The following is a 25431-nucleotide window of genomic DNA, read 5'->3' as shown; positions in this document are numbered from 1 at the left end:
GAGGCTAAAGCGAACCCACCTTGAGAAAGATCAGTAACAAGGATGGATGCAACTGCATTGTCGTAGGTTGTGCCACCACAAGTTGCACAACCACCACAAGCCGCACAACCACCTGAAGTTGCACCATTGACACTAGCAGCTGGAGTAGACCCACGACTAGACTGATGTGGGAGTCGTTTCAGGTCATGATGCACACCATAATGGTCACCCAACAAGCCAACAGTTCCCCAACTGCCAGAGGAGCGAATTGGTTATGAGACTTTAAACGATACGATACCCACCTATACACCGAACGACTCGAAATTTCTACTTAATCTAATGTCGCTACTATATACATATCATGAACATTGAATACGAAAATACTTCATTTAAACTTTTCATGAAACATAACTTTCATCTTAAAATATAGACCATCCGCATGGGGTGGTGAATGGAGGGCCCCCATTGGTAGAAAAAAACCCACAACCCCTTGGGGTTATCTTGCACTTGGAATAAGAAGTAGAAAAGGGAATAAGATACAGTGATAATTTTATTCTTCATTGCCGTAAATAAGAGAGAAAATAGAATTTTTTTCTTGTCTTTACCTTAAAAAAAAAAAAAAAAAAACGAGGAGGGACATTCATTTATCTTATCAGTTATATATTTATGCATGGAGCATGAGCATGAGCATGACTACCTTATGCATGGAGCATGAGCTCGAGTTGCAATGTCTTCGTTAGTTGTACAGGAAAGTCTTACTTTAACCTGAAATAGAAGTAGCACGAGATTTGAACATTTAAGAATACTTAGTAAGCGACCCCCTATTGGGGTTATGATGCAATAACATGTGAATACAATGACGAGACCTATCATAATGGTCTATTTTCCTACGGTACTATCCTAACGGGCAGCTTGGATGTGTAATTTTTATCCTACACACGGCCTACACGTGCGAGTATGGACCCACCAGTTGGTTCGCACACCGCTAGGCCCCTTTCCTTGTCGGGCGAGCATACTATGGTAGCTCTCTATGCCGAACACCCATTAGAAATAGTACTCGTCACGGCAGCATTATGTAAAACAGAATGGTCGTTCTCGTGCCTAGTAGTGTACGTGTCTGTACCATTGTGAAGGAATAGGGATATCTCCCAATGCATGAGCACATATTTTTCCATTTTCAACATTATTAAATATAACCTCGCTATCATTTTATTCATATCATATCATTTTATTTATATCATATCATTTCTCATATCAGTTATCATATCATTCACACTTATATAGGGGTTATATTTCATGTTGTTTACGATCTTTCATGTCATTCATATCATACTATACTTGCAATTCACAAGACATAATGTAACGTTTTCATGCTTCCAACATAACAATTCATAACGTGCAAATCATAATAGTCACATAATGCAATCCGAGCATAACATAACACAACATTATAACGCATATCAATTCATCCAAAGACAGCATAACTTTTACATTGCATAACATTTATGTATTAAATCATAATGGTTTAAACATACAATTTATAACACGTGCAAAACCACGAGCACGTGCCAACATGCAACATACATCGATGGTACGACCACTTGATTGGCCTTAACTGACGTTCTATCCTATTTTTGAGATTAGCTTGACTTGTCCCCCAAAGATTTAATGACCTTGTAGTGTCCCCCAAACATTTAATGACCTTGCAGTGGAGTGGAGCATATCGTTGGGTAACCCACTTTCAAATCAGGTTCAAAGAGCTATATCATATTTGCAAAGAAAGAAAGAAAGAACGAAAGAAAAAAAAAAAAAAAAATTCTCTTAAAGAAATGAAGTCCACATTTGAAATCTTTCCAGTCCAAGCTTGAATTCACTCAAACATATGGTGGGTATGATGAATCTTCAGTTCGGCAATTCATCACCAGAATCCTCTCAAATATATATATATATATATATTAATCCTTTACCATTCATGTTTAAATAACTTACCTAACTTACCTTACCGAGTGAGGTGTGTCGGCGAGTTGAGCCATATAGATATACAATTCTCTATCCTAAATGTCTACAAGGACCTAAACCTGACGTTTCTAATACCAATACACACCTAAAAGTCATCAAACACCTAGTATAAGTACACATATTTTTCATCCACCTTTAGGTACAATTATGTATAAGCATTAGAAAAATAGTCAATTCACTTATTCCAATGAGACTAATCTAATGTTTAGCTCAAGGCAAACCAAATCAAACCACCTACTTACTATATCTAAATGATCCTTAGGTGTATTTATACTTGTTTAAATTTCGAGTGATTACTAACATGATTGTCAAAATTTTGGAAACTCCCTAAAAAGAACACTCGTTGCTCACAATTTAGAATCATATTACAAACCGAAAAGACTCAAGTGTCCAATCAAATAAACATCCATCTATTCGATTGCCATTCCCCTCCCTTTTGATTACTGACTTTCCCCTCTTCCTCGCATGGTCATTCTTCCCCTACAATAGCCAAAATCTCTAACTCTATTAACTCAACACAAACCATTAATTGACAAAAACGATTAAAAATGGCACAATAATTTGATTTTTGCCCTAAAATTAATAAATATTTGGGCAAATTTAAATAAATCAACGGTAATATAGACCAAATAAACAGTGTTAGTGTGAGAGGGGGCAGTAGAGAGCCTTTTATATCCGTTCTTTTCTTTTTGATGCTTTTGGTGAATCTGCCTGAGAAAACTGAGAGAAAGAAGAGATTATCAAATAGGGAAGGGTAGAGTGCTTTGTATAAGCCCAAAACAGTTGATAAAGCACATGAAATCACATAACCTATTAGGCAAAAGAGAGATTAAAACAACAAATCCTGTGCATGAGATATTGGCGATGATCCAAACCCAGGCCACAATCTTCTTCTGCAAAGACCCAATGATCCCAAGTCTTTGCTCCCATCAGGCTACCTGAATCCTTGCTAAAATTGAAGAGACTGAGGAAATTAAGCATTTGGAAATATACAAATCTCTCTTGAACGTCGCTAAGCCAGGCTTTATCATATACGAATGCGAACAGAGACTATCGATTGTAGTAAACAAACATGTTTAGTGAGTTTTGACTTCGCAACAATGTTTATGATGGGGAGTGAAAAACAAAAGTTATACTCCCCAACAATATTAGAACAAAGATAGGACAGATCCAAAAACCACTCACTTAGCACTAAACATCTAAAGAACATACAGTATCGAGTCTCGGGTCTTTGAGATATAAGGGGCGGAACTAAACCAGCGGATGCAAGAGGTGCTCTATCGTCGTCAAGGTTGTCGCTTGGAATGTGGAGCAATAGCAAGAAGAATTTTCTTTCTAGGTCCCTGAAATGCAAATAAGCTTCAGGGTGACAGTTCAATAAATAATTCTGAAGAACATGAACTGCTAGCGAAAGTTCATTCCTCGGTGATGAGTTGATTGCAAAAGGAAAAAAACAGCCTAACTTGATCTCTGGTAAATGTTTAAAAACAGCTGTGAACTCTCAAAGACTTCTATCACTCAAAGCATTCATTTTTTTCAAGTAAATCGCCAGGTTTCATTGACCCCAATACCAGCTTGCCACTTACTAATAATACCAGGGGAACTCCTTACTAAGTGGAGGTCTGAATTGACTGATGTTGAAGAATCAGCGGATGAGTTGTGGTTAGGGGTGAAATGCCACTCGAACCTAGAGCTAGCTGATTCTCTTCGAAATGCGTCGAGAGAGAGGCACTTTTACATCTTCTTAACCCGAAATGGCAAATGGCTAAGGAGGAAAGGTTCCTTTTTTAGGGTACCCCCGAGAATAGATCCAGTGGAGATGGGTGGAGCCTGTAGCTCAGAGGATTAGAGCACGTGGCTACGAACCATGGTGTCGGGGGTTTGCATCCCTCCTCGCCCACAATCGGACAAAAAGGGAAGGACTTTTCCATCTGGGAGTAGGAAAATCATGATCGGGATAGTTACCCAACCCTATGCCTCCTTGACTCTGCAAAATGTTGTTCCATTTAAAGTTACCCAACCTTTTAATTGACCAAAGGTCACTTTAAGGTTTCTTTTGAAAGCTATATATAAGTTTATAACCATCCATGACGTTTCTTACATTCGGATTTCAAAGATTTAAAATGAGCCTAGAGCTTTTCTTTTAGCCAAGAGATAAATCAAACTTTGCAATCTTGTGATAGTTTGCAAGTTTAGGATAAGTTCAAGTGAGATATGATTGATTCTACTTGTAGAGTGATTAAGATCTCAAAGAAGGAATAAGTTCTCTTGCTAAAAAGAAACTTGAAATTAATAAAAACAAACTTCAAAACGGAAAATTACATAAAAACTCCCATAAATCCAAGATTTAAAATCTTCAATTAGGCTTTGTAACCATAAGTAGCTTGATTTGACGAAGATTGACTTGTCTTTTGTCAATATCGGTATCTTCGTTGAAGTCCCTGTGGCTTTGACTAAGGTACCTCAGTTTATATAGCTATCTTGTTAGACATTTACAAATAGAGCTTAGGCTACAATTAATTTGGAATTTTTGGCATCCGTAATGGGAACTTATATCCCCCTTACCACAGACATAATGGTACAATAACAATAAAATATAAGCAATAAATTGACAAAACATAATAAAAGAGAGAAAATCACTTGACACAAAATCTATATTGATTCACTTCTAACTCAGACTACGCCTAGTATTCTATAGTGACCAAGTTTACAATGGGATCAATAGAGAAACACACTCACCTATGCTCATACAGGCTTTACCTTATCTCTAAAACCAACCCCCTCTAGAGGATTCTCGTAGTGGCAGCCTATTTTTCTCTGTATTATCCTCACGAATAACCTAACAAATAAGGCCATATCTATAGGGAGCCACAAAAAGGTCATCTAGCAACAAGGGTTTTACAAGGAAAAATTGGGTTAACGCCATGGCTCTAGAAATGAGCATTGCTGCATTCCGAACTCGAAACTTTGCCTCATGTAAATGCCATACTGCTCTAGGAAGCACCTAGGCGTTGTGCTTTCTATCATCTACTGTCAGAGATACTACAACAAAAATGTTGTAGCATTACACATCAATTCCTTTTCTCTTGGACGGGCTTTAAAGAACTCTCAAATTGAATTGTCTTGATAGAAGACTTTAATGTGGATGTTAGGGTGGAACCATAGATATACTTAGTCAAGCATAGAGAGTGGTCGTGACAAGTCTTGTAATGGGTGTTTTAGGGCAGGTCAATGAACGAATGCCACTTATATGAAAATCCTTTCTCTATACTTGAGAGCATGTAAAGGTTGGGAGAGAGAGTTCCCATATGGTTAGCTTCGTTTGAATGTGGACGCTTCATGTGTGTGCATGTGTTACATTCTTGATGTACTTCACTTGAACAACAAAGGGTGGTATTGTGAGTGGGGGAAGTTCCCATACAGACGCTAGACCTATCAACAAGAGGATATTCTCACAGTGGGGGAAGTTGGCATGCTCTACTATTGCTGCTCTTCTTTTGGTTTTCCTTTTAGTAATTTTTACATCTTAAAGCATGAATTTCCTCCTTTTTCAACTTTTTAGTAAAGTTTATCTCGTCGTGTTTATCTTTTTTGTAAACCCAATAATGGGCCAAGCTTACTGAAACCCAGTTGAAAGATAAACATTACTCTTTTAAGTTGTAACTTGCCTCACAGCATCCACTACAGTAATCCTTTATTGTTCTTAAATCTCACTCAGTTTAACGAAAGTGCTCGTCTCTCATCAAGAAAGAAAAGGAAACGATTAATCAAAAACCTAAAACCTCAATAGTAATTAGAAAGCATATAGACCATAGACATAAGACAAAGGACACAAACAACTGCCATACCATAGGTATTCCAAGCTCTTTGAGGTCATTCTCCCCCATTTGCTTCAAGGCAGTCATATCAACCTGCATCATAAATCCAATAAACCACTAACTTATACATGATTAGGAAAAAGTTGGTAGGAGTGTTAAACCACCAATCAATTTAAAAGCTTAAATGGATGGGTTATGGGGTTATGGTAAAATTTAATTATACCAATTCTTGTAACACTCCTTATTTGTGCGCTTGAAAATTTGTAGAAGACCCAACAAGTAGAAATCAATATTAATAGGGGAGGAAATAATATTACACGAGTTTGAACACAAGACCTATGGTCTTGCAGTGATACCATGTTAAATCACTCATCAATCCAAAAGCTTATGCGGATAAGTAACGGGCTATGATAAATTTAATTAAATCAATTTGTTTAACAGTGAATTAGAAAGGAGTAAAACCAATGCCCTGTGTCACTCAAGAAAAGGTTAAGTGAAAAGGGAAATTTTAACATACTTCCTCGGCCTTAAAAAGAAGGGAAAATTTTCCCAATCCTAGAGACTGCAAGAACCCATCTATGCTTTGAAGTTCGTCACCCTGTAAATAACAAGCCAACAGAAAACAACAAAGCTTAAAGTTAAACATTTGTCAATAAAATAGTAATCAGTCCGACAAAGTTAAAAAGATATCTTCGTTCAATAAAACATTGTTATCCTCCAGAAAGATTTACAAGATCCAATACAGAAAAACGCCAAGAAATGAAAAGGTAAATTAATGATATGCGGCACTTTATTACCTATAATTCATCAAAATTGAGATTGAGAAACCTAATCATGGGTAGTATCTTTTGACGTTGAAAGGTCACTCATTATAATTGCTAACTAAATGTCCCTAGTCATTAATGAAAATCATATTTTCGGTAGAACCTACATATATATAGCAAAGAGGATAGTTGCACTCTTGCATCCAATGCCAAATAGCAAGGGAGAATGCCTCGAGCAAAAAATTGACCTTCAACATTCTAACCTTCCTCAACAAGGAAAAGCAATAGGGGCAAAAAGGAGGATTATCACACAAAACAGAGAAAAATGAACTACAAGAGTACCCATTCAAAGGAGGGGAAATCCACAAGCTTCTCTTTCAACAAGCGTTGAAAAACAAAGTTGTATGCAGTGGAATATCTTGAGCAATGACGGACAGATGCCACTGACACAAAGTGAGGTGAAGCTTTTTATCTCTCTCTGTAAGGTTGGTGAAATTTTTTGTGTGGCAAGCTTTACTTGGGAAGGTTAACATTTTGGATCATGATCAAAGACATTTGTTCCTAGTTTTGTACCCGCAATGGGGCATCCTTTGTAAGAGACATGAGGAGGACCTGATTCATATGTTTGGGGAGTAACAATTTGATAATGACATTTGGGATCAATGAAGGAGCTCATTTGGGGTTAGTGCGGTGAGCAATAGAGATGGGCAATCTTGATTGTATACTTTTGTATTCTTTCATTTGTTCAATGAAAATTTGGTTTTTTGCAAAAAAAAAGAAAGAAAAAAAAAAAAAAAAAAAACCTATAACGACATACAATAATTGCAGTAATTAAAATTTACATATTAGAAAATACGATAGCAAACCAAATCATTCAACACAGGCAACAGCTACATCTAAATCAGATTGGAAAAATCAAGTTATAGAAAAGACAAAAGCCAAAAGCCAAGAGATTTTAAGGGAGAATAAAAAATAGATCATACTGGATAGAGAGTTTTGTGCGCAATGCCACTTGGCGGAAGATGTCGTGGAACAATAGGCGCCACAGGCTTTGCAGACGTAGGAAGCAATGGAGAATTAGTCCTAAAAGTTGCAGTACTGACAGAACCTGAAGCATTGAGAACATCTTTGGCTACAGAGCTCACTGATCTTGGGTTCTCAAATGAAAGGTTTGTTGGTCTTCTCTGTAGTTTCTCATCATCTCTTTGTAGAGAGTAGCGCCTTGAAGGTTCTACAATTCTAGCAGGTGATCGTTGTCTCAAATTTTCCATGGTCCACGTGGAATAAGAACTTCCTAACGAGTCCTGAGGTAAATCATCTACTGTTCTTGTTGAAAGGGTTCGGCGTACGATATTAGTATTATGCAATGGTGGATCTCGACGCCGTGAATCAAGATGTCGAATAGGAGTTTGATCTGCCTTAGGTAGCTTCTCCCGAAGGTCTACACACCTCTTATTGTCACTTTGAGCACGTCTAGATGCATCTTTTTGCAAGAGTTTATACCGAAGGTCATCTTTACCAATGTGTGATACTGATTTTAAAGATAACAGAAATTAAAGGGTGTCAGAATTTCGATAGCATGAAGGACAATAAAATTAGATCGATTAAGCTTATTACCGCCCAACCCATTAGAACTCCAATTTGACATACCATCCCCTCGTGATCTGCCAAAGATAAATAAGGCACGTACATTCAGAAAGGAAGCAAAATAATTTAAGAAACAGAAAAAAAGAACCAAAAGAACTAATCTACTGTCAACACTCCAAAAATGAGGATGCATATCAATAACTCAACATTTCTGGTAATCACTAACAATCCGAAGTATTTTGCAAATAACAATTCATTTTCCAAACGTGAATAACGTCCCTTTTTCATGCATTCAATAAAAAATACACCGATAACTGCAAATAGATTTTAAGACGCAATCATTAATCAAGGTCACCGAGTGATTGAAGTACCGAAAGTTGAGCAAACAAGACAATTCTAAGTTGTAACAAACGGAAGCAGATAAAACGTAAAAGGAACGAGCGACATACCGTTTGTTATTAAGTTGGCTTCCATAAAACAGATCACTATCAGGGCTATTTCCCAATCTATCTCTCACAGATCTCTTAGTTCCAGAAAGGAGCAAAGAATCAGAAACAGAAACATCAGTTCCTGGTCCAGCCTTTTTTACTACCTACAAAGTGATTGATAAATGTATAAATAGAGACAACGAAAAGCAAGACGGCCAGACAAACAACTATCAACAACGTTTCAGAATTCAATCAATAAGAACATGAACAAACAAAAAGAAAAGCAAATTTTCTTTCCATTTTGCCATCTTCTAGGTAACAACATTATGCAACGACACTTATACAGATCAATCTTTTCAAGCAAGAAACAAGAATCAAGTTCATTAAGCATTAAGAGAAACCATTCCCAGCAGAATCTGAAACATGACTAACTACAAGTTAACCGAAGAAGAAGAACAGTCAAACAAAGTGACAACTGACAACCAACCTGTCCGCTACGGCCGAGAGTAATGGTAACTCTACCCCTCGAAGCAGCTGACATGCTGAAATCAAAAAACCCCAGGCGAAAAATGCGGGCGTATGCTTTCAATTACACATTAATTCGATGAAGCGAATGGCAACGAGCAAGTACAGAATCCCTAAAATGAAAGCGAGAATGGCAGAATAATAGCAGATAGATTAAACGCTTTTGAAAGCAGAGAAAATCTAAAACCCCCAAGGACCCTAACAGCGTATAAGTTCGCTCACGAAGAATGGGTAAAGAGAGAGAAATGAACACAGAGCGATTGCTTCGGATGGGGATGAAAAATACGAACACGAGAGAGAGTGGGATTTGGATGGAATGCAATGTGCTTGAATATGAGCGCCGGCGTTTACCTCCTCATTTGCAATGGAAATTGAAAATTTGTAGCACTTTCTCTAGAATGAGCTGCTCTTGATTCGAAGTTAATCGGGGCGTAATCTGTGAATTGTTAGCTAAAATGACAAATCTATGCAAGCAAAGAGCTAAACTATGTATGCATCGGCTACTGATGTCAACAATGTATATACACTCGTGAAGTCATGCTCATTGATCCCATAGGTGTTTAGGGCTATGTTTAAGTGGAGGAGATCAATGATCCCAACTCTAGTCAAAGAAAAATGGATAGCGTCTATATCTAATATTCTACCTTGAGTCATAGAGAGATCGGTGTCTTGACATGACTAAGAGAGACGGTGCATTAGCTAAACACGATAAGAGAAGATATGTAAACGAGTTGAACAAAATAGTAAGGAAGAACAATATTAGTCTACAAGATCTATAACCTAGAGATTTGATACGAACCGTAACGACCCTAGATTTCAGTTACCTAAAGTCGCTACTATCATTTTAGTCTAAGCTCATATGCAGAATATACTCTAAAAAAAAAACATCATCATTTAAGTAATAAATTTCAAAAGAAAACATGCTTCAACATTGAAAACACCGTTCGTTGGATTCGTCTTCTTCAGCCGACTCAGCGCGATTTTTTGATTTCTTTCTCTCTCCTTCCCGCAGTCATTTCCGACGTCTTTTCTCTTTTTTTTTTCTTCCTCTATCTCTATGTTGACCTCTCCTCTTCTTTTCCATGAAGTTTCGTGGTTCGTAATCACCTACATTGATAAATCCACAAGATTTCTAAAAATTGAATCTCTCTTGTTACCGACCACAATGGATGTTGGAGAGGCGTGGAAACATACCTTAGGTGGTTGTAGACTCGTCGGGGATCTCTTTCGTGGGTGAGTTGGTCGTTTCAAGCGTCGTGATGCATGTTTCAAGCTCGCCAAAAAACTTCTCCATTTCTCTTTCTCTCTTCTGTTTTTCTCTCACTCTCGTTTTCTTCCTTATGTTTTCTTCCTTGCATGTGGCTCTGAGGATGCGTAGGCGTCGTGGGGAAATTTTGGCGTGTTGTGGGACGTGGGCGCGGTTCTCTAAGTGTTGCCTCAGAACTCTAGCACCTCGCAGGAATTCTCGAGCTCCGGTGACGTCATTTCGCAAAAAAAAATTCTAACAATATGTTACAATTAGTCTTGGACTCTTGTTGCTTTGATATCGGAGTTGATCTGACCTTAACTTGATTAGAAATCTCTCTCCTCCTTGAAACTATCATGGTCAACGCTTCCGACCGACTCTTCTCTTCCTCTGTCTAGATGGTACTTCTATGTGACCATGTGTTGTTTCAAAGGTTTATCTGTCTCTCCCCTTCGGTGGAGGTGTTGGCTTGGTGTCTCTCCCCAGCCCTTCGGTGATCACTAACAGTGGTATTAGTGGATTTAATGAACCCAACTGTTAGCAAGTCATTTAGTTGCTTGTAGAATTCAGCTAACTTGGGTTGAGCTATATGGCGATCATTCGTGGCATGCAATTTTGCCCCCGATATGACATAAACCTCAATTTTGCCCCCGATATGACATAAACCTCGATTTTGCCCCCCTTAGGTAGAGATAAATACTTTGTATGACTTTCTTGTCTTGTGTCCTCGTGTTTCTGAATTGACCATGAGTTCTTTGTTGGGGTTGGCTCATTCAAGCTTCCCTCTTCCAATCCGGTAATGGCAACGAGCATAGGTTCATCATGGCTTAGATCCTGTCTCAACTGTACTACTAACATCATTTTCACCCCTCTTGGCTAGCGAGTTTTTATCTGGATAATCGTCGGGTTTGACCCTGTTATTACTAAACTTTTTGTTAGGGACATGGGAATGACTTTGTGTTTTAGTAGGAAGTCTATCCCTAACACGATGTCGAAGTGGTCCATCTTGATTATCATAAAGTCGGTTCGTCCAATTCAAGTTCCCAGCTTGATGGGAGTTCTCTTTGCAACTCCTAAGACAAGTAAGGCTGTCGAATTGACGGCCTTCATCTTCCCTGCGTCTCAAAGCCAAAGGATATTCAAGCGTTTTGCTTCGATCTCCGTCATGAAGTTGTGGGTGGCTCAAGTGTCGACGATAGTGTTTCTAGCTGCTCTATGATTTACCCAAAACTCAACCTATATAAGACCGCATTTCACTTGCTCTTCTATCTCTTCCACTCTCTTCTGAAGAGCAGACAAGTACTTTAGCGCTCCCACGCGAGGGTGTCCACCAGTCCTAGCTAATGGTATTTCTTTTTCTACCATCTCATACTCAGCTTCTGAATTAATTTCGAGTTTTGCTTGTAAGACGCATAGTGTTGTCTTCTGTGCGCACTTAGATACTTGATGAGCCCTCTTACATATGAAGCAAGAAAGGGGGTCATGGCTTTGACTTTGGCTAGTCGGGCTGTGAGGTCTCCGCCATGGAGTCCTACCTCTTTATTTGGAGGACTTGTATCCCTCCTGGATCTATCACTTCCTCCCCCTCGGGGGGAGTTTGGTCAATAGTTCTTATTTTCTCCATTTGCGAATGCTCTATTCCGCCCCATCTCTTGAGGCTCTTCGCTATCAAGATCAAACAATCGTTTGACAATAGCATAGGTTGTGGAAAGGGTTTGGATTCTTTATTTATAGAGCTTGTTTTTCACCCACGACTTCAGCCCCTCGATGAAATTGAAGATCTTGTCTGTCTCGGACATATCACGAATATTTAACATAAGTCCAAAAAACTGCTTAATGTAATCTTGAGTACTGCCCATATGACTCAGTTCTCTTAATTTCCTTCTGGCGATTATCTCGACATTCCCTACGAAGAATTGAGAGTGGAGTTCTTGTTTCAAGCTATCTCAAGTGTCCACGGTACATCAACCATCTTGAATGTCCATGTACTTGGACCTCCACCATAACTTTGCATCGTCGGCTAGATGCATTGTTGCCAATGTGACCTTCGCTTCCTCTGCCACAGTACTAGTGACTCGAAAGTATTATTTGTGGTCAAATATAAAGTTCTTTTGAGCCTTGGCATCTCGAACCCCACAAAAGGGTTTGGGCTCTGGGACCTTTATCTTGTTAAACTGTGCTACGCCCCTAGTTGGGATTTGTCCCCCACCGCTCTCATAGTGAGGTTTAATCTGGCTCTTAGATCCGCCACTTTAGCCTTGACTACTCCAAACGCTTCTCTAAAGCAATCAAAAAAATATGAGACCATCTGGACGATCGCCAGTTGGGCATTGTCTAAGACCTCAATGCGCTCCTCTGTTCGGGCAATCCCCACGCTTGAAGCCACCAGCTCTTGTGGCCTTGTCTTCTAGGGCCTCGACCCTAGTCATTAATTTGCGGACAGACATTGCTTCAAGGCGGCCCACCATCTCATTGAATCTGTCGGCTTTAGCGGCAATCTCATTCATGTGAGATAACAAAAGCATCATTCCATCAGGAACTTCACTCATGCAGAGTAACTATTCTTCGATTTTAGCTAATCAGTCAGCCTAAAACTTGTCAGTTGTTTTGCAGCGGACATGTTTGTGTAAAACTTTCCAAAGAACCTACTTGGCTCTAATACCACTTGTCACAATCATACTCTTGTGATAGCGGTACAACGATTATGCAGTACTTGTTCTAACCAAGCGAACAAGTCAGCCGTGAGAAATTCGGACGTCACAAACAACGTCGGTGTATGTTCAGGCTTCGAGTCACGTTGCGAGAAAAAGTTTAGAAAATGTGAGTGAGGAAATACATTTGAAAACGATTTTAAGAATTGAAGAAAGCAATGTTATATGACTATAAGCAAATTAAGAAATATCACAGCCTAAATAGTATATAACTCAGGGTAAGAAGAGAGGACAAATAGTCATATCCCCTATAATACATTTTGGGGCATTTTAGCCCCGGCACATAGACATGGTTTTGGTGAACGGTCATACATCTCGTATTGACCCAACATGAAATGGTAAGGCCTACTAAGATGAAAGCATGTAAAAGGGGTTTGGAACGGGCATGCTATCATGGACAACACGTCCTGGACAAGCAAGATCGGGATATCTGCCATGCAGCCACAGGCAACACACTTTGGACAAGCATAACAGTGACACTTGGCATGGTGCACGACGGTCGATGTACCTTCGGGCGTTCGACTACAAGCCAGAAGAGCTAGCCTGACTAGTAGGCCTAAGGGGTGTGCGAGTCCGCCTGGTGGGTTTATGCTCCCACGTGTGGATTGTGTGTAGAGAAGTACTACACATCTAACTTGCTCGAACGAAGGCCACTTAAAAGAATACAGTTTTAAATGATAGATCTCATTCATGTTGATGTGTTTGCATTCCCTAACTCTCTCAATAGTGGGGTCACTTACTTAGTATTTCTTAAAATACTCAAGCTTTGTGCTACTCTTGGGCAAGACACTATTGTGTTGAGATTTATGCCCTTCGGCCTCTTAATCAATTATCCATTATATGAAAGTTCAAGATTATTAATGTAATATTGAACCGTATATGGTTGACATATAAGAGAATCGTGTTCAAGTAATAACTTAAAGGGTGTATAGTATATAGATAAGTTTGGATGTCTAATCCTGGTAACACTATTGATACGATCTACTTTGTAATCGTTACAAAAGATTTGATCCAAATCGTTTGTGGATACATGTGAGTGGAGGTATCCTATACAATGAGTTTGTATAAGATTGGACCAAGAAATTTTTATCTCTCCTTGTAAATCCGTTAATTGAGAAGATTAATATTTCACATGATGATCATATACGACTCGATCTTAATCCTGAGTGAGTTATGAACTCTTTCCTCTGAGAGCTTATCTTTTAATTTGCATGGGTGAGAATGATCCTTACAGCGGATTCAATATATCTGCCATGTTGGGGACTTGACCAGAGGGGACATAATATCATGAGATGGAATTCCCTCATTTCCATATAAGGAAAATAGATGAGTTGTTCTCTTAAATACTGATTCCAATTGGAGGACTTGAACAATAGGGCTTCATCCTCTTATTTGTATGGAAGGGACTTGGTTTATGACTGGATCATAAACAAATTGTTAATTATAGAATTAGTGTACTTAAATAAAAAAAATGGAATTACAGTGGTAAAACAGACTTTTGGCCCAATTGTAATGATGAACGGATTGACTTGCTTGTAATGATTATATCAATGGATATGATTTGTCCTACCGTACATAAGTGCAACTCTAGATTTACAGTGGAATGACCTATAGTTAATTAATAGAAATTGATTAATTAAAGAGCGTAATTAATTAAATTTGAATCGCTTTTAATTTGTATCTTCATAAGGCTTGTTTGCTCAGTAATACTAAAGAGTTTAATTTAATTAAAAAAAAAATCAAATATTTAAATTATTAAATATAAAGGAAGAATAATATATATATATTAATGTGAAGAATTCAAATTTATATAATATATATATATATATTAATGTGAAGAATTCAAATTAATATATATTAGATGTATTAAAAGAGAAAAATATATTTATTTTATTTGATACCTTAAATATTAAAATAATTAATGTAGATTAATATATTAAATAAAAAAATATTTAAAATTTAAATGAGAAGTGAGATATTTAAGTATGATTTGAATAAAAATCCGATATATTAGATATTCAAATATATTATTTAATAAATATTTTCTAGCGGTTTAGTTTTTAAAGCAAGGCTTTGTGTACTCATCTCACACTTTTACCGGATAATGAAACTCTCTCTTTAGAGAATTCTATTGAAACTTTTTTTATTTTTTATTTTTATTTCTTCCGAATCTTTTTTTCAAGAACTTTTGACAAGCTTTGACCTCGTGTTCGAGTCATTTTTTTTACTACTATTTTACAAAAAGATAGTCTAAATTATCAATCTTCTTATCAACACTATCTTTATACCATGATTAATACAAGTTTTTTTTCTTCTAATGTTATATAGATATTTATAAAGATATTGATTAAAGCTGTGAGGGGAAGCCCGAACGGAAAAGCCTAAAGAGGACAATATATACTAGCGGTGAACCTGGACCATTACAAATGGTATTAGAGCCAGACACCGGACGATGTGCTAGCCTTCCCACTGTTCCCTGAAGGGGGGGTAAACACGAGGCCGTGTGCTAGTAAAGACGCTGGGCCTCAAAGGGGGTGGATTTGGTGGCGGTTCCATATCGATTGGAGAAAGGAACGAGTGCCAGCAAAAACGCTGGACCCCGAAGGGGGTGGAATCAATGTTCAATGAGTCATAGAACCGACCAGTTCAACTACTCAAGTTCGATTTTTTCAAGCTTGAGCTCCAACTTTTATCTTTTTTTCTTCTTATGCACAAAAAATGGGTTTTCCATTGAAATCCATTTGGCCCAAGCTGGTAATTTAGTTTTCATCAAGCTGTGAAGAATTACAGTAAGTTCTCTTGGACAGCAGAGAGGCAAGGCAAGCCTACACACACTATATGATTACATGAAAAACTAAATCTCTAGCTATACAAAGAAGAAATAAACACCAATTCTATGATGGAAAGAACTAAGAGAGTTCATCCCCACCTAAAAATGGACAGTCAAAGTAAATTGTTCTACGTTGATCACTTTTTTGTTCTAACCTAAAAATCAGTCAACATCAGGCTTTAAATTTAAAGCTCTATACTACAAAAATTACCTCCAGTCACTTCTCTGCTCAAATTTGAATCACGCTCTTCCCCCAGCATCCGCTCTATACACGATTACAGCCACCGCTTGGTTACCTGGGTCGACTGACGGATCGGAGGAGGGGTCCTCGCATTTCTAGTGTCTAATACTTTTTGAACATCTGCAGAACACAACATCAAGCTCAACATTAAGCTCAGAGCCTCAGAGTCCAGTTTTAACAAATCGAGTTTTACTAACTTGAGTCGGTTGGTTTTCCTCCAAGGGATGATCTTCGAGACGTGTTCGACCCTGTCATTTGGATGCCAGTTAGTGATTGCCTCCTTTGCATCCTTGAATTAGTTGTCAATGGTGATATGTCAAGATTAATATTACAAGTAGATTTAGCTTGCATTGGGGTATGCAATTCTGTCACATTCTGTCGGTTCCTGCAACATTGCTGGGAAGAGTTAGTTAAAAAATTCATATCTATAAACAAACATTACTCTTCTCCTTTTAGTAACACAGCTGAAATTGACGATTGCCTCAAGGTTGGCCTAGCATGCATTGTGTAAAGCGCCAAATTATAACATAATTTAGATAGAACCTGCCTTTTCTCAGAGCCATTAATCAGCTTCCCAATGGTCCTCATGGATCTTCTTATTCGAGACCCTTTTCCACTTGCTGTACTATTCAGATTGGGTGTCTGGGCGTCGGTGGGAAACATTGCATCGCTTTGCATTTGATTCTGGATGTCATTTCTAACATGCTTTGGTGGTTCAGGAGTCTTTGGCAGCTGAAGGCTAGGGATTCGAGTACCTTTAGTGTCGATCGTACGCTTCATATAACTAGCACCTTGAGGACTTCGAGCAGGAGCCTTATGGTTCATCTCCAATGCAACGGTGCCATTACTGTTGCTATGAGAAACTCTAGAGATAGGTACTGAGTTTTGAACTATGCTACATTTCTGGAATGTCAGAGCCTGATTCTTACTTCCATCTTCTACTAGCTTCGTCAGTAAACCATCGTTGTTAATACATTTTGGACCCTCCAAACTTGATCTTCTGGTGCGTATAGAGGGCGTCTTTGAGCCCTTTCCCATCGCTTCTTTGGACAGTAACTCGGTCTTAGCACTGCTGCAATTTTCAATGCTCAACCTTCGAGGGCGTGGAGGAGTTCTCTCAGCTACTTGTCTTGGTGATCTAGGTGCCTTTGACTTATTTGAGGCCCATTCAACTTCATTATTAGCCAGAGCTTTCTTAAGATTCTCAACCTGTATAGTGATAAGAAGAAATAATCTCATCACAGGGATTTAACAACATACAATGGGCAAAGACATACATAACAGCGGCCATTGCCCTAATTGCACTTCTACATAATAGAATTTTCAGAAAGAATCAAAATATGCGGAAAGTAATATCAAACAACACTTTCACACATCCTTGTAGGTGGTCACTTGATGAACAAAAATTCAAATATATAACCAAACCTTTGATGAAAATTATCCATCTCATCACTGAAACATTATGGTCTATGAATTTTGTCCTTGCAATTTTAAAAGTTATATTTCATCCCTAAACTTTAATTTGATATCCATATTAAATTTTGTTAATGTATAAGATAACCACGTAGCAGCACATAGTTTATCATTTACACTCAATAACAGTATGAGAGACTTCCATGGTTTGTTCTATTCCCACTATTTTAATGATGTTTAAATTTGGTACCGAACAAGATCGACCCCGTGGCTGCATTAATTTTACATGGATACAGTATTTGGAGTAAATCATTTCTTTTAGTCCCTCGTCGACTAAAAGTAACATGACAGCCAACATCTAAATAGACAATATAAGCACTATGTCAATATCTTGCAATAATACCATTTAGTAGGATGGTAAAATACATTACTGGTACAGGAACCAAATAACGCATAAAAAGTAAAAATAAAAGATAAAATTTAACAAAGAGAATTCGCGTACAAATAATCCAACCATGAGAGAATTGAAGTACTAGGGATGGAAAATTTAAACACAATTAAAATGATGTAACAAATAATAAAAGGCATTAGATTAGAGTAAGTGTACATTGTGGGAGTTAGTTGCATTGAAGATTACCTGAGCCTTCAGTTGCACGACTTCACTGCTTTCCTTGTTCAAGCAAGCAGAACCAAGTTCAACAGTCGAAACATTTTGAGCAAATTTCAAAGTGCTTAAAGTTTCACTGAAAGAATCTTCTTCTGGACTTACATGTGCAAACATTACTGTTTTGGCATGTCCACCTACAGAGTAAATTTCCAAGAGAATCTTTGTCAATATATTAGATCAAAGGATCATCATACAGAAACTTCTCAATGGAAAAAGTTAATTTAGAACGTAATGGAAACCATTAGAAATGGTAGGCTTGAAACACTAATAAAGCACTTTAGAAAAAAGATAAATTTAGTAGTATGTTTGATGTTTGGTTGTACACATTTAAAAGTATTTTTGAAGTACTTGATTGGGCAGAAACAGTATAGTGTATAAGGCATTCGATAGTACTTTCCGAAAGCATATTTATATTATTTATGACTATAAAATTTTAAGGACCAAATGTCATATTTCCAAATGCACTTTTATGTTAATCCCCACTTGTTATCAATTCTCTCCAACATGGAACAAATGCAATATTACTCTATCTAATCCAATGTCACTTGATATTAATCATAACTAGAAGACCGAAGGCAACCTCCATCACTTTATAATATTAAAGAAAAAACCGTAAAAGAAAGTGGCAATCAGAGCAATTACTGTACCTAGAGAATCCTGCAAGAGAAGTGTGAGTTTACTATTTCTGTAAGGAATATGAGAATTCTTTTGGGCTAAAGCCATGATCACATCTCCTAAACAAGAGAGAGACTTATTAATATACTGCGCCTCCTTAAGCCTATCTCCCGTCACCTCAGATTTGTCGATCCTTTCGCTTCCTGCAAGATCTACCAAATGTAGGCAGCTGCGAATGGAGCTCCCAGAATTGTCCTTTCCATGAACATAAACAGTCAAAATACTGCACACACATGAAAAAACATCGTCACACATCCCAATCATGATTTATTTAGATAACAAGCTAACATATCATTTAACTACAATAATGCAAAAAAATCTAGCTATATTAAATTGTCAGGATATGAAATAAGCTATGACTAAACAAGAGCAACATATACTGAATATTACAATAGAGAAGGGTGAGCATGCCACAATAATAGTTGACCTGTGTGAACGGCTACTTTGATTGTTCATAGAAGTGAAACTCACTGCACGATTCAACTCTCCAAGTTTTATTAGATTGAGAACATCAGCAGTTGATTTGACAGAATGTCGGGTTGCATCTGGAAGGCTCAATCCAGTGTCACTAGTACAGCTTCGAATCTCTAATTTATAATTAGTTAAAGATATAAAGTCAAACATAAAGAATATTCACAAAAAAAATCTAAAAGTTAACCTGAGCCCATAGATTAGAGAAGTTTTCACAATAAAATAAACGGCAGGCAGAGGTATTAGGTAGTTTTATTTTCACGAGAACAAAGGTATTTCATAGTGACGAATCAAATGTAAAGAAAAGATACAAAATCATATATAAGGACAGCTAACGAGAAATCTGCTTTTTAAAGAAATAGAATCTAGGCAAATCAGAATTTTGACAAAAATAAAATAAAATAGAAAGTAGGGCAAGGATATTTGGTAATTGATGATTCTGCAACAAGAAGGTCTCGTACTTGTTCATTGTAAATTTCAACCATTTGGACATTGATTTCATAATCTATGTCCTTCCTTACATTCTGGATCTGAAATAGATCATTAAGAGCTAGATAATTGATTCCAAAGTCTTTGTCAGCTCCACCAGATGGACCATTCTGTCAAGATATAATACATTTAGGAGGGAGAACTAATCAAGGAATGCATAATCATTAGTAAACTAATTGCATATTGTATTTCTTTTTTTTCTATTGGGATGGGTTTGACTTCTGCAATTACTTTCTTTTAAGATACTTCATTCTTTGTTACGAAGCATTAGTTATTTACAAAGGGAAATGCTTGGAATGAGACGAAATCTGCAAACGTGGATATCTTCTTACCATGGTGTGCGTTTTTCCTGATCCAGTTTGACCATAGGCAAATACGCATACATTGTAACCGTCCATCACAGATCTAATTAATGGTTGAATATCCTTAAAGACATCATCTGAACAACATAAATAAAGAAGCACTTGTCAGCAAACGAGTAGAAGTAACATTATAAACTACCATAAATGATATACCTTGCTTTGCAGCTGGGCCAAATACACGATTAAACCGAAAAACCTTTCTTCCGTATTTTTTGGGTTTTAATGGATCCAATAGCATTAATGAACCATCCTCCCCAATAAATTCTATCACATCTTTTGATGAACAATTGAACGAGGGCCTTATTCTGCAGTAAACTCGAATATTGCCTAAATAAAATAAAGATAAGAACATTTTGATTATTTGAGGATCTCTGATCAAATTGGTTGTCAAAAGATTTGTTTGTACGTCTGTATCATTAGGCATACTAACCCTTTAAATCTTGGACCATGTTATACAGGCTCCTATTCTCCTGAACCACATTATGATAACCAAGAGCAGCATTTGATAGCTCTTGCACTTGATTTTCTGAAACCCAAAAAGAAACGACTTGAGAATTATCAACAAAGTCAAGCCCTGAAAGAAAGTATGAGGAAAAAGGAGACAAATACTGACAATAGGTTCATGAAAAATATAACTTTAGGCACTTAAAGTGCCTTCCCTAATTCAAATAAAGGAAAAATGTTGTTCTAATTGCGAAATTACCTAGGTCCTTCAAGTCTCTTTGTAACTGAGACTGCAAGTCATAAAATTCCAACTTTGTTTTAGATAGAAGAGCTTTGAGATCCTGTATGATAAAGAAGATATTATATAACAATCCAGCTTCATAGAGGCACATACTTGTGATGTCTCTATTTCATTTATGCATCATCTGGAGTTTCAAATGGAACCCTCGTACTTAAGAATTGAAGCAATAAAAAAGCTAAAAGACTACAGTCCAACTAAACAGAACAAATATAAACGCATTTTCAAAATCATATTAAAAAAATTTATATTTGAAGGGCAATATTTAAACAATGAAAAAACATATTCAAGTCATCCATTTTCAACACAATTTACCAAAAATTCAGGCCTCTCCACTATTTCCATGCTTCTGACAAAACCAGTTAACATCCAAAAAACAATGCATACAGATTAGATGAGAACGACAAGAAATTACCAAAAGTTCCTTCTCTTGAGTATAAAATAGTTCGCCGTGATTGCAGCTTTTCTTTTTGTAGCAAGCTTTGCATCGCTTCTAGGAATATGCATAAGCTGACGTTAGCATATTTGATGAAGTTGAAAATAAATTATATTCGGTATATCAATCTAAACTAGTTATATTAGTATTAACATTGTGAGTATTAAATCAGCATGCATATTGATTAGTATGAGGTAATATAAATACGTTGTGTGTACACAAAATGTCTAGCTATTACAAAACTAACTACCTGAATTAAAAGGTAACTAACCAACTAACTCAATAACTAATGCGACAAAGGTTAAATTAATTCACTTATGAAAATTAAGAGCTTTAACTAGTACAATAAATTCACTTATTAAAGACAGTTCGAGCGGGAACTGACTTTATGATCGAGAATATAATAACCTATCCATTTGAACTATGAATTGATACAATTATTTATGTAGAGCTTTAATCGATCCAACCCACAAAGTTTAGGGGTATAAAGTGATTTCTCCCTTATTTATGTTATCAAATATGCACTAACCCAGTTTTCCATCATTTGATGGGTTTAGGTATTCAATTGTCAATTTTGAAATTAAGCAACCAAATAGACTCTTTACCCAAATCTTAAAGAATTATTTACATTTGAAGAAAGAAAACAATATAGTTCAAGAAAAGCAAAACAAACAAAATATGCATACCTGTGAATTGTCAAGGGTCGTAATGTCATCTAAAACTATATCTGAACGAGCTAGGAAGCTGCTTCTTTCTTTTAATTCATCTTTTAAACCTGTATCAAACTTTTGGAAAAAAAAAAAAAAAAAAAGGTAGATACTTTTCAGTTATGATAGAATTTTACTGAAATTATACTTGACAAAGGAAAAAGAGATATTCAAATGAACAAGATCCAATTTTCAAAAGACTTGCAGTTGAGCTTTCTGGTTGGAAAGCAAATAAAGAAAATGATTGTATAACATAAATCTTCTATAACTAGATGAAATTTAGTGTCATACGATCAGGATCATGTGCATCATTCTTAATAATAAGGATACTGGATTAATGTAGTAGTATACAACAATACTAGGTGGATGGATGGATGGATGTCCCTTTCATTCATCAAAATTCACAGTGAGTCTCACATTCCAACTGGTCAACTTTTACTTTTATAATATTAGGAACAATTAAATGGGTTTCTAGAAAAAATAAGTAAAAGTGTAAGACATTTTCTCAATCTAAAAGACTGACCTCTGAAAAGCTTTCTTGAAGCGATTTGTCTGAACAAATTGATACAACCTTTTGGAATAACCTAACTGGATCCTGTATATAAGCTAGGAAGTCATAAAAGAAAGAAAACAAGTAAAAACTAACCCTAAAATTAGTAATAAACTTTTAATCAACCTTATCTCCATTTCTTAGAGAAACAAGAAGGTCCCCATCAAAATTTTCCTTTTCTTGAACCAGGCAATCAACGAGTGACTTGACAATTAGTTCTAGACAAGTCACAGAAAACACAGTGTTAGAGTATGATAAAACCAGTGCTCAATCATGATAGAGTAACGTATAATCGAAAAGGCTGACTTTCAATTATATCTCATATCATCTTCACATGCATCTTCTAGTCGACTTAGAATGAATGTGCTACAATACAAGCATAAATTGAAGGAAGGGCTTCTCAAACCTTCAAGTCCTGCATTTTCGCTTCCAACAGGAAGTCGTTTCTCACTCATCGCAGACATATCCAAGCGTCTACAAGAGCCCAATGAAATTGTGGACAAAGGTCTTGGAAGCGTCTTCTTAGCAGAATGTAAAACCAGAGGAGATGATTTCACGTGTTTGTGAAATCCATTTTCATTACTCATATGTTTGGACTCATGAAGAGATTTCAAAGCCAAAACACAATCCACTACCTTTGCCTCAAATGTATCCTAAGGGAAAAGTCATGGTTTCAGGACTCAGTAACATATAATAGAAAAGCTCACATACATTCAAATTGAAGAAAAATACCCTTTCTAAATCTGAAGCTTCAAAAGCAGGCAGATTTAGGTCTCTTGCAGCAACCAAAAAGTTCCGAACGTTCTCAAAGTATTGATAGGCAGGCAATGGCTGACACTCCCACGTAAGTGATTGTAAAGGGCATGGGTTATCCACCACCTTCAATTTATTCACAAGAATATAAGTGATGGTCCGAAAATGAAGTTGGCCACACAAGTTTGAAAAAGAAAATCAATAACAATTACAAAACCTTGGGCACTGATCCTGGTTGAATCTTGTTAATTGCATTACACAAGACAAGGCCATTTCTCAAGCAAGAAATAAACTCCATCTCTGATGGCTGAGTAGGCAGGCCGAGTGGGCCAACAAAGCTTTCAAGCCACCTAACAGCTTCATACCGCCTCCAAGCTGTAAAATTAAACAATTAGACTTCAATTACCCAATGGATTCTCAAATACAAACCACCACATCTATCAGAAATCTAGAAAAACACAGGAATCAAGATCAGACTAGGACAAGATTGGTAACCTGAGATTACTTACTTCACAAGTAGCATAAAGGAGGGGGGAAATAGGAACAAATGAATAATGAATAGATCAACAAGATTCCAGAACGGAAGAAAAAGAAAACCAACCAGCTTCTTCAGCTCTTCTTGATGCGAGAGTCAAACTAAAACTATGGAGTCCATTTATTGAAGAATAATCCATTGAAACGCAACCTTCTTACTTCTATTCTATCAAACTGAATATGAATAAGCAATGCAGTTCTACTGTCCTAGGACGTATGGTTCTTGAGGCCGTAATTGATGAGTCGTCTTCCGAATCATATAAACAAAGAACCGCCACGAGGTAGTCGGAAAATGGCACAGTCGTAATCGCCGGAGAGACTGTAAAAGGAAGAGATTCAGTTCTGGAGATGAACCCTAATATGAGAAATCAAGCCGTTGGTGCACAGTCCTTTTGAGGGAATTTTAAAAAATGGGCCCAAGAAGTTTCAAATTTGAAATATAAAGTTTTCTTTTTACCTGCCACGTGAGCAAGAAAAAGCCTTGCATGCCAAATTACTTTTTTACCCCCCATTTTATTGAATAAATTTGAAAAATTGGATTTTTTTAGGGTTCTTAGATAATCTATGTAAGAACTTAATCTCACCGCTAATAGATATTATCTGCTTTATTTCATTACGTATTGTCGTTAGTCTCACGATTTTAAAACGCTCCTAATAAGGAAAGGTTTCCACATCCTTTTAAGGAATGTTTCATTCATCTCTCAAACCGACAATATGAGATCTCACAATTTACTCTCTTGGGGGTCAACGTTTTCGCTGGCACACCGCCCAATATCTAGATCTGATATCATTTCTAGCTGCTCAAGCCCACTACTAACAAATATGGTTTGTTTTAACCCGTTACGTGAGAGCGTGTTTATGCCCACTGCTAAATTTGGAATTTGACGATCGTGATCAGGATATTTATGAATATCTCTATCACTCTATCGTGTTGAACTAGATTATGAGTTTAATTATGGCATCCTTGTTTCACAATAGATCTACATAGGTGTAACACTCGAGTCCCGATGGTTCACACTTTTAGGATTTTATTGAGAGCCTTAAAAGAATCGAAGGTATGATTTATGGATTCAAGAATGTCGTTTTCCCATTTATCTGAGCATTTAGATGTGTAATTACTTCTAAAAAGTTAGAAGACAAGACGTTAGAAAGATCCATTTTCAATTAAGGTCCAAGAACAGTGAGAATTCAAGAAACGGCAACTTTGAATGTGTTTTATCATTTTCGAAAATTGGTAGTCGATAGAAGATAAATAGACGACGGTGTATGTTCGAGAGGAATTCAGTGGTAACTAAAATGCTAAGCTCTAGTACTCTACATAACTATATATCAATTTCGATAAATTACTATAATAGAAATACCAAAAACTATCTATCATTAGCATTACTCTACGGCCTCTGTTCTTGCATTTACTTGAAAAATATCAAACATAGGATGAGTATTGAGTTGTACTTTTCTACACATGGATTACACACGTGCACATG

At 36.9% G+C, this 25431-nt stretch overlaps 2 protein-coding genes across 5 annotated transcripts; both read right to left on the bottom strand.

Annotated features, from left to right (window-relative positions):
• Positions 1-2743: 2743 nt before the first annotated feature.
• On the bottom strand, positions 2744-9680 carry LOC111798496 (uncharacterized). Of its 2 annotated transcripts, none has more exons than XM_023681685.2 (8): positions 9472-9680; positions 9083-9137; positions 8617-8759; positions 8198-8244; positions 7564-8111; positions 6334-6414; positions 5847-5909; positions 2744-3341 (listed from the first exon to the last, which is right to left on the bottom strand). In XM_023681685.2, the coding sequence occupies exons 1-8, from the start codon at positions 9477-9479 to the stop codon at positions 3285-3287; spliced, it is 1002 nt and encodes a 333-aa protein (XP_023537453.2). In that variant the 5' UTR covers positions 9480-9680; the 3' UTR covers positions 2744-3284. The 2 variants fall into 2 exon arrangements, with proteins under 2 accessions (XP_023537453.2, XP_023537454.2); XM_023681686.2 differs by having other exon boundaries at positions 9083-9233; positions 9472-9678.
• Positions 9681-15617: 5937 nt separating this feature from the next.
• LOC111798137 (P-loop nucleoside triphosphate hydrolases superfamily protein with CH (Calponin Homology) domain-containing protein) lies at positions 15618-24347 on the bottom strand. 3 transcript variants are annotated; one of them, XR_015421771.1, is made up of 20 exons: positions 24015-24347; positions 23631-23788; positions 23393-23539; positions 23067-23313; positions 22787-22878; positions 22634-22705; positions 22090-22188; positions 21383-21460; positions 20929-21010; positions 20656-20751; positions 20379-20552; positions 20196-20302; positions 19800-19973; positions 19331-19497; positions 18876-19126; positions 18199-18362; positions 16696-17357; positions 16346-16533; positions 16068-16268; positions 15619-16030 (listed from the first exon to the last, which is right to left on the bottom strand). XR_015421771.1 is itself a non-coding variant. In XM_087125787.1 (19 exons), exons 1-19 carry the CDS (start codon positions 24085-24087, stop codon positions 16183-16185), a joined length of 3114 nt encoding a protein of 1037 aa, XP_086981913.1. In that variant the 5' UTR covers positions 24088-24347; the 3' UTR covers positions 15618-16182. The 3 variants fall into 3 exon arrangements, 2 of the variants coding, with proteins under 2 accessions (XP_086981913.1, XP_086981912.1); XM_087125787.1 differs by having other exon boundaries at positions 15618-16268; positions 21383-21457; XM_087125786.1 differs by having other exon boundaries at positions 15619-16268.
• Positions 24348-25431: the final 1084 nt, after the last annotated feature.

This window comes from Cucurbita pepo, chromosome 7 (genome assembly GCF_057944985.1).
Source record: "Cucurbita pepo subsp. pepo isolate OVF chromosome 7, ASM5794498v1, whole genome shotgun sequence".
Taxonomy (NCBI): Eukaryota; Viridiplantae; Streptophyta; class Magnoliopsida; order Cucurbitales; family Cucurbitaceae; genus Cucurbita; species Cucurbita pepo.
Note: the sequence above shows the minus strand (reverse complement) of the source record. Positions and strands in the feature narration are given on the sequence as shown.